Genomic DNA, 10,000 nt, shown 5'->3' on the forward strand with positions numbered 1-10,000 from the left:
AGATCATTATGAGGCTCTTGCTTTAGTACTAATAAATGTGTCTTATTTTTGTATCATATATCAGTCATTCCTTCATTAAAGACAATTCAACTACCGTTTCCCCATTTCTTAATGATATCCTATGGGTGAATACCTTCACCTGAATCAATTAATGAGTTTTTCAAGTTACATTATCTATTATCGTCATCAACATCATACATCACATCTATCAATATATATACCATCTTTAATCTAAAGGAATTGCTTTTATGAATCACTTACCTGAAGCTCCCTGGCGTATTAATACAACGTCCACCACGGCATAGACCAGGAATTCGCTCGCATTCATCAATATCTGTAAAGTCACCAATATTAGCACATTAGCATATCACAAAAAAAAGTCAATACTCAAACAATACTCAGATAACTAAAAAAAAGAAAGAAAAAACAAACAAACTCAAAAACAATACTCAAACAAACCACATCATCACATCAAAGAAGAAAAAAAAATCACAATACTATTGACAAACAGAATCAGGTCATCCAATAAACTTGCAAGAATTCCGAGGGATCAAAACAAATTAAAAACAATAGAAGTAAAAAACTCACCCATACAGACTTGCATCATCATAGTGGACTCAAAGCCTTCATCACAATCGCAGATGAAAGAACCCGCAGTGTTCTGGCAAGTTCCATTGCCACACACTCCTCGCATTATTCCACACTCGTCAATGTCTGTCAACATAAAAGCACATTTGATTAGTATCATTTAAATGAGTATTGATGGTCAGTCATTAATACTGCGTGTGATATATTCATGACTTCACTAAACTGATAGAGATGTTTGGCTTTGTTATTCTTATATGCTGTTAAAATAACAGTTATTATTCATTTTTTTCTTATAAAAAGCCTTATTTCAAAATATACGTTTACTAATACCTTAATGTAATTAAAAAAACACTGAATCGTTGTAGTGTATGAAAGTGCAGTGAATAAAAAAAAATACTTAACTAATATAAAATAATTTCAAAAACAGTCTGCGAATACATAGCATGAGAATCTTCAGTTTCACTCTACAATCAATCAATAATAATTTTCATTCTTAATACTAACTCACCAACACACTTGACACCATCCTCATCAAGAGCATAGCCTTGATTGCAACGGCAAGAGAAAGAACCAATGGAGTTTCTGCAACGGCCGTTCTCACACATGTCTGGGTATTTCGTGCATTCATTTACATCTTTTCTGCCGTCGTAACCGTAGCTCTTCGGGCAGAGCTCTTCAAACGCTTCAGTTCCCGGGCGTGGACAGGCTTCGCATTCCTCGCCCCAAGCTTTGCCAACAGTGCAACAACATATTGATTTCCGGAAGAGACCCTGGAATGCAGAAGAGATTGAAATAGAGAGAGAGAGAGAGAGAGAGAGAGAGAGAGAGAGAGAGAGAGAGAGAGAGAGAGAGAGAGAGAGAGAGAGAGAGAGAGAGAGAGAGAGAGAGAGAGAGAGAGAGAGAGAATTGAAAATGGGATGCATGTCTCTCTCTTTTATCAGTGATTAACTAAGGAACCTCATACCCCAAAATATCACAAATCGTATGTTCCCAGGCAAGCGACAACCAAATTCCTTGCAATCTAATCCTCCAAATTAAGGCAGACGTGCAGATGGAATCAACATACCTCAAGCTCCTTCGTGCAAATGCCATTCCTGTACTCGAGGAAACAGACTTCCTCCCTGAGATCGAGACACTTAGTCTTGCTGTCGTCCAGGGTGAGGCCAGGAGGGCAGTTGCAGGTAAAGGATCCCTCTGTATTGACGCATTCACCTCCTCCTTGGCATATTCCCGGGTTCAGTTGACACTCGTCGATGTCCTGGCATGTCTTGCCATCCATCTAGGTCGCGAAATGAAGAGGCAAATACTATTAGATGAAGAAACAGACTATTCATACTGTACCAGTTATCTTCATTGTAGATACAGGGGTAAAAAGGAGTTCTTTGTACCTTGGCAAAACCAATAGGACAGTCGCAATCAGCTGGGTTACACACTTCGCAAGGTGAGCCCCACGCTTTGCCAATGGTGCAACAGCACTCCGACTTGAGAGTTAATTTGGGGATGTTGTTTTCACATCTGCCATCTTTCACCTTAGTCCAACAGGACCCACGTCGATTATCTGGAGGAAGTAGACAATTGGTACCGCTATGGTGCAAAAATATGATTAACTGTATTCCATACTTGAAAATCTAATGACCTGTCAGGAATAGCAATGCTAAATAGATCCATGAAATATCAGAAATTAATACAATAACGAATATATATATATATATATATATATAAATATATTTATATATATATATATATCAATTGCACCCGTAGAAAAAAAGTTTATCTGAAATCTAATACACCAAAAGATCAAGGACATATACTTCCAAACAAACGAACAACATCAACCACTTACCAATGCAGTATCTTCCAGTGGAGTCTAGAATAGTACCTTCATCACATTCACACCTATAAGAACCGATGACGTTAACACAGGTGCCCCCAACACAGGCGTCTTCGCCTAGTTCATTGCACTCGTCCACATCACTGCACACATGGGTGTTGGGATTCAGCTGAGTACCAGACGGACAGATGCACTGGTAGCTTCCTGGTGTGTTGCGACACTGTCGATGCACAGAGGAATATCATTTTACTTTCATCTCTGCAAGTTCACTGCAGAAAAGTCACTGGTGTAACTCTACCTATATATATGTAAACGAGTGAATAAGATGCGAAAAGGTTACGTACTGTCATGACATAAAAAATATCAAAATAAGTATGATCTTTTTAAGATGAAAACAAAATTCAATGCTTTCTCTATAATATTCAAAATATGATGGTTTTAGTACTACCCTAAATAAGTTATAAATATGGTCTGATTATGCGTAGACAATACAATACTAGTCAATCAAAATATCCCAATTCTCTTAAATCATGTGACTCTCATGTACCTGACCACCATCACACAGGAGATTATCAATGGCACACTCATTAATGTCATGACACTGCCGCCCGCTGTCGTCCACCATGTAGCCAGGGTTACAGATGCATCTATAACCTCCCTCTAGGTTCTCACAAGCTCCATTGCGGCAAATGGTGGGGTTCAGAGCACACTCGTTGATATCTGAGTAAGAAATGATCCTTTCATGATGCGAAGATTATTCGTAAACTGAATATATCTCACTAATGTGAAAACAATTTTTAGTTCAAGGGAAAAAAAGGAGAAAAAAATATCAAATATATCAAAGTTGAGTTACATGCATACCATGACCCTCGTGTGTAATGCCAAATCCATGTGGGCATAAGCCGAGGAACTCCTGGGAACCAGGCTGTGGGCAGGCTTGGCATGGTGTCCCCCAACCCATCGGCTGACCCAAGATCACTGTACAGCAGCAACAGGCGGACTTCGTGGTGGGCGTTGTGGACGGATTGGAACACTGGCCGTCGCGGTACATGGCGTAACAGAAGTCCAGTTTTGTATCTAGAGGAATGGAGGTGATTGTAAGGCTTAGTAGGAAAAATAGAATCAGGTAAATTGTGGTTTCACCCAGTTTAATGGAAAACTAAAATGTGGTAAAAGAACATGAAAGATCACCCATTTAAGTGCCAGTTTAATGGAAAATTAATATTTGGTAAAAGAACATGAAAGATTATGCGCGTCATATACAACCAACTAACAGTGCTTGAAGAAACTTACCAAGACATGTAACACCATTAACACCAAGGGTGAAACCAGGTGGGCATTCACACCTGAAACTCCCTTCAGTATTGATACACTGACCATTTTTACAGGGCCCTGAGGCACACTCGTCCAGGTCTGAAAGGTTAAAAATACTTTAGCAGAGTAGCATTATCTTTTTAGCTGCTACGTAACTCACTCTAGATAAAGTGCTTGGAACTACTCAACTCTATATCATGGAATCGCAAAATGTCTCGAAGGAACTTACCGATACAAGTCTTCCCATTGGGAGACAAGGTGTACCCAGCATGACACACACACTTGAAGGAACCATCCATATTGACGCATGAGCCATGGTCACACATGCCTGTCTCGCCGCACTCGTCGACGTCGGTGCAAAAGCTGCCATCCTTGACATGTGTGTAACCGTCATTGCAAACACAGCGATAACTACCGTCTAAGTTCTCACAGCGGCCGAATAAACAAATTCTTGGATTCTCCTCACATTCATCAATGTCTGGAAATTGCATAGGCTACTGTTAAGCATCTTATTTAAGAGAAATTTGGGTATTTCATGGTTCTTGAATAGTATAAGTCACAATGAAATCATTCACGAATTCATCAAAATGATAAGATTATTGATAATCTATTCTTCACAGTACATAAAAGAAATGTATAGTTCTAAGAAAAATGTTTCACATGACTAATGCTTCCAGTTCTCAAAATAAAGCCGAAAACCTTACCTGTACAAGCAAAGCCTGATGAGGACAAAATGTACCCATCATTGCATACACATTTGAACGATCCATCCATATTAGTGCAGACACCATTTGCACACATGCCTGTTTCACTGCATTCATCGTGATCTGTCAAAAAGATGAAAAGGGGTGAACCTCAATAATTATGATTTTACGATTAAATTTGGAGCATGCAAGAATACATTTTCAAAACTAAAGATTGTACATTATACAGATAGCAGCTTCTCTACATATAAGCATGAAATTTGTAGTTTAAGTAATACATGGAAAAATCAACTGACTGAATATATCCTGATTTCTGAATTTAATTACACCCAAAACACAACATACCAATACAGGTACGTCCATCTGATGACAAGTCGAAGCCAGTGGGGCAGCGACATCTGAAGCTGCCAATGGTATTGTAACACTGGCCCCCACGGCACGCCCCTTCTCGGCACTCGTCCACATCTGTTAATGAACACCATTAATGAAAAACAAAAACAAAGCAAAAAAAACAAAAAAAGCAGTCCTTATAACGGAAGGAAAAAAATCGCCACAAACAACATCCAGTCACAACCGTAAAAGAAAATCCAACTAGATTTGGCTGAAATGAAGCTAGATTTAGCCGAAATAAACCTAGATTTAGCCGAAAAGCTAGATTTGGCTGAAATGAAGCTAGATTTAGCCGAAATAAACCTAGATTTAGCCGAAAAGCTAGATTTGGCTGAAATGAAGCTAGATTTAGCCGAAATAAACCTAGATTTAGCCGAAATGAAACTAGATTTGGCTGAAATGAAGCTAGATTTAGCCGAAATAAACCTAGATTTAGCCGAAAAGCTAGATTTGGCTGAAATGAAGCTAGATTTAGCCGAAATAAACCTAGATTTAGCCGAAATGAAACTAGATTTGGCTGAAATGAAGCTAGATTTAGCCGAAATAGACCTAGATTTAGCCGAAAAGATAGATTTGGCTGAAATGAAGCTAGATTTAGCCGAAATAAACCTAGATTTAGCCGGAAAGCTAGATTTGGCTGAAATGAAGCTAGATTTAGCCGAAATAAACCTAGATTTAGCCGGAAAGCTAGATTTGGCTGAAATGAAGCTAGATTTAGCCGAAATAAACCTAGATTTAGCCGAAAAGATAGATTTGGCTGAAATGAAGCTAGATTTAGCCGAAATAAACTTAGATTTAGCCGGAAAGCTAGATTTGGCTGAAATGAAGCTAGATTTAGCCGAAAAAAACCTAGATTTAGCCGAAATGAAACTAGATTTGGCTGAAATGAAGCTAGATTTAGCCGAAATAAACCTAGATTTAGCCGAAATGAAACTAGATTTGGCTGAAATGAAGCTAGATTTAGCCGAAAAGATAGATTTGGCTGAAATGAAGCTAGATTTAGCCGAAATAAACCTAGATTTAGCCGAAAAGATAGATTTGGCTGAAATGAAGCTAGATTTAGCCGAAATAAACCTAGATTTAGCCGAAAAGCTAGATTTGGCTGAAATGAAGCTAGATTTAGCCGAAATAAACCTAGATTTAGCCGAAATGAAACTAGATTTGGCTGAAATGAAGCTAGATTTAGCCGAAATAAACCTAGATTTAGCCGAAATGAAACTAGATTTGCCTGAAATGAAGCTAGATTTAGCCGAAATAAACCTAGATTTGGCTGAAATGAAGCTAGATTTAGCCGAAATAAACCTAGATTTAGCCGAAAAAATAGATTTGGCTGAAATGAAGCTAGATTTAGCCGAAATAAACCTAGATTTAGCCGAAAAGCTAGATTTGGCTGAAATGAAGCTAGATTTAGCCGAAATGAAGCTAGATTTGGCTGAAATGAAGCTAGATTTAGCCGAAATAAAGCTAGATTTAGCCGAAATGAAGCTAGATTTGGCTGAAATGAAGCTAGATTTAACCAAAATGAAGCTAGACTTAGCCGAAATGAAGCTAGATTTAGCCGAAATGAAGCTAGATTTAGCCGAAATGAAGCTAGATTTAGCCGAAATGAAGCTAGATTTAGCCGAAATGAAGCTAGATTTAGCCGAAATGAAGCTAGATTTAGCCGAAATGAAGCTAGATTTAGCCGAAATCAAGCTGGATTAAGCCTCACCGACACATCTGTCTGACGGCTGCACGTTGCTGAATCCCTCGTAACACTGGCAGATGTAGCCGTCGGCTGTGTCGATGCAGCGACCTCCCTCGCCGCACTGCCCAGGGTTCAGAGTGCACTCGTCCACAGCAGGCATCAGGAACCCTGGCTGCTCGCAAAGTCGCTGGTAGAATTCTGTACGTGTGGGGGGGATTACAGCGTCACGTCTCAAGGTAAAATTCTTAAAGGAATGTAATCTAGATTCCAGTCACAAGAAAGGAGGATTATTGTGGGTATGATGTTTGATTAGATTATGGATTGTATTAGAATAACTCGCTTTTAAGTCTATATTCTGACAAGCACTGCCAGGAAAGGGAGAGAAATAACTATCTATAGCTATCTTTAACAACACTAACACTCCTTTTCGTCTTTACAGTAAGTCCACAGTATTAATAGCAACAATCATCATCAGAATAACAAGAAAAAAATAATAAATACAGTCACGATCGAAACCAGCGACATCCTAAATCCATCCTAATCCCACATCCTACAAAGAAGTCGCACTGTACCTTCTCCGGGCATGGGACAAGCCACACAGTCGTTGCGTCCTTCACCCCAAGCCTTGCCCATGTTCTTGCCACAGCAGCAAGCGTGGCGTGTCAGGGGAATGGCTAGTGGCTTTCTGCACCGGTTGTTGCTGTTGATTTCCGTGTAGCAGAATCCTTGGCGCGCATCTGTGCATATGGAGAGAAGGAGGTTTTATTTGTATATTTGGATTTTGTGGTTATTTGCTGATGCTGCCGTTGAAGTAAAAAAAAAAAAGAAAAAAAAATCGAGTTGGTATATAAAGCTGGATATCTATATTTCATAAATACTTCTCAGATTCCTTATAGTTGAGTAATAGATGCTGGAAAAAAATACTCTACAAATGCCCTTTTACAAACATTTTCTCTGTATTGAAAACAAAGTTCATATCAAATAATGTTCGAATAATGATTTACCAATTTACCAATTTAACATATTTTGCCTAGGTATGTGATGAAGAAAATAAGATAAAATCTATTACTGATAATCCTTTTCAAAATCAATTTCTAGTCTCACTTATACTGTTTGCGTAGTAAATAGCCTTTGCAAATATTAATATCAATGATTACTAACATAACATTACTAAGATATCACACTAACCAAAAGCAGGAAAAAAAAAATCCTAATTTCATTTGTTTCACTACATTTACAATTAATCTTATTACAAGCACATCAAATAATCCACTTACTTACGGGAATGAATAAGAAACTTACCAATACATTTTTTCCGATCCTGACTAGGAATGAATCCCGTGTTGCAGCTGCAATAGAAACTCCCGTCCGTATTGACACAACGGCCGTTCTCGCACTGGTTCCCCTCAGCACATTCGTCTCTGTCTTCACACGCATTGGTCTCCGGGTTCCGTGCCTGTCCTTCTGGGCACTCACAGGTGAAAGACCCTATGCTGTTGACACAAAGACCTCCCTCGCATAAGCCGGGAATGGCTTCACACTCATCGATGTCTTTGGGGTTAAAAAGGAAAGAAGGGAAAAGAGAAAGACGCTTGTTATTCATTGCGAAAAAAGTTCGGAATTATAAGATAAATGTATTGTACCTCTTTTACGAATGGTTTAACTATAAGTAACATTCAATACAACTTCTATCACAAATTAATTAAAAAGGTAATCCATATATATGCACACATCTATGTATTTACATATCAAATATTTACCACAATGTTTCAATCTCCTAACCCATAATCTTCTGGGATTGATATAATAAAATCCTATAAAGTTTATTGTAGACAAACAAACGCTGTTATAAAAACAACTCACCAACACAATCGCCGCTGTGGATATTCTTCAGAAAACCTTTATTACAATCAAGTCTAGACGGACAATGTTCACAAGGGTGGCCCCAAGCCTTGCCTATCGTGGCACAGCACAATTGCTTGGTACAAACGACTCCAGGCAGCTGTCCTTGGCACATATCATGCTGGACTTTGGTGAAGCATGGTCCAGTACGGTAGTCTGGAAAAATACAACATTGCTGTATTCATTCTCATGCTTTCTGATGTTAGTTGAATTCTATAAATTCTTGAAGACGTTAAAGAAAAGAATGAATATCATGACAAAGTGAATCTTTGCTAAAAAATTCTGTATTAGTGGTTCATTTGACTTCACGAGTAAAAACATTGGTATTATTGCTCACCTGCTTCACATCTACGACCAGTGAACCCGTAAACACAGGCGCATCGATCCGGTCCCACACACTTTCCGCCATTAAGACATGGTTCACGACACACGGCTGTGAAATGTAAGAACTTCTAACTATCAGACTGCCTGCTTGCCAACTTAAATTACAGCTCAAAAGTGAATACCTATTTCTTGATACAGACATAAGCTGTAACAAAACTCTTGTGGTTGTAATAAGAAATTCTGTACTCTATGGTGAAGGAAAAGAAGTTGTGGCGAAGGAGTGTTGGCATTTGATAACCCATCGAACAAGGTTGTGAAATCTTGTGGTTGAATCAGAAAGTGACATTAATGCTCCAACCGAGGCACAGTAGTTGTATAACTCTATAAGTATGAACAACTGAAAAGTCTAGGATGTAATAAAATTCATTCAAATTTGATAAAGTAACCTGTATTCCTCCCACACCCAACATTAACTTCATTGAACACGAAACTACCTTAACTGATATCAAGAAGACAAGTTAATATTTAGTTTATCTATAGTATCCAAACAGTAGTACACTATATATATATATATATATATATATATATATATATATATATATAGATATATATGATTATTATATATGTATATATATATATATATACATATTATATATATAATATATATATTATATATATATATATATATATATATATATATATATATATATATATATATATATATATATATATATATATATAAAAAAGCAAAGAGAGAGTGAGAAAAGAAAAGCAACAACAATGGAACAGAGAGGAATATGGGGACATGTATATCACTATAGAAATAAGTTACAGAGCACACAACATACAAGTGTAACTAGCAGCTAAGAGAACATTTAGATAAGGAGACCCATTAAAATGTCATGGCCACTTTTTGATTATGGACGTGTTTAGGTAGAATGCACTGTAGTACATGCTAGTTGTGTAGCTATTACTGCAAGAAATTTAAAGTAGTAGTACACAGGGTGCTTGGTTATAAGTGCCATATTAAGAAAAAACAAACAATATCTGATGGTGTTTTACAATTTAAATAAGGGTTCTGTCGATGGAATGAATTGATGAAGATAAAGACAGACATGCATGCATACACATAGCCATGAACAAGCACACACACACACACACACACACACACACTAGATTATCATAAGAATTCAATAGATCAATATATTTGCTCTTCATATCTATCGTCAGAGTACTCTAAATACTTACTATATCTTTCAC

General features: G+C 37.6%; 1 protein-coding gene across 8 annotated transcripts in view; it reads right to left on the reverse strand.

Moving 5' to 3' along the window:
* Positions 1-10,000, reverse strand: part of LOC122254716 (fibrillin-3) — a 120,268-nt gene that overhangs the window by 21,142 nt on the left and 89,126 nt on the right. For all 8 annotated transcript variants that reach the window (XM_086550690.1, XM_086550667.1, XM_086550685.1 and 5 more), the window contains 17 exons: positions 8,754-8,849; positions 8,378-8,572; positions 7,817-8,065; positions 7,087-7,251; positions 6,539-6,712; positions 4,783-4,902; positions 4,438-4,560; positions 3,963-4,211; positions 3,713-3,832; positions 3,281-3,496; positions 2,967-3,139; positions 2,432-2,639; positions 1,977-2,146; positions 1,655-1,867; positions 1,097-1,358; positions 589-714; positions 262-334 (listed from right to left, as the gene is read on the reverse strand). In XM_086550690.1, coding sequence (XP_086406816.1) covers positions 262-334; positions 589-714; positions 1,097-1,358; positions 1,655-1,867; positions 1,977-2,146; positions 2,432-2,639; positions 2,967-3,139; positions 3,281-3,496; positions 3,713-3,832; positions 3,963-4,211; positions 4,438-4,560; positions 4,783-4,902; positions 6,539-6,712; positions 7,087-7,251; positions 7,817-8,065; positions 8,378-8,572; positions 8,754-8,849 — 2,932 coding nt within the window. The remainder of the gene's footprint in view (positions 1-261; positions 335-588; positions 715-1,096; positions 1,359-1,654; positions 1,868-1,976; positions 2,147-2,431; positions 2,640-2,966; positions 3,140-3,280; positions 3,497-3,712; positions 3,833-3,962; positions 4,212-4,437; positions 4,561-4,782; positions 4,903-6,538; positions 6,713-7,086; positions 7,252-7,816; positions 8,066-8,377; positions 8,573-8,753; positions 8,850-10,000) is intronic.

This window comes from Penaeus japonicus, unplaced genomic scaffold (assembly GCF_977035675.1).
Source record: "Penaeus japonicus unplaced genomic scaffold, GWHDUDI00000001_assembly GWHDUDI00000002, whole genome shotgun sequence".
Taxonomy (NCBI): Eukaryota; Metazoa; Arthropoda; class Malacostraca; order Decapoda; family Penaeidae; genus Penaeus; species Penaeus japonicus.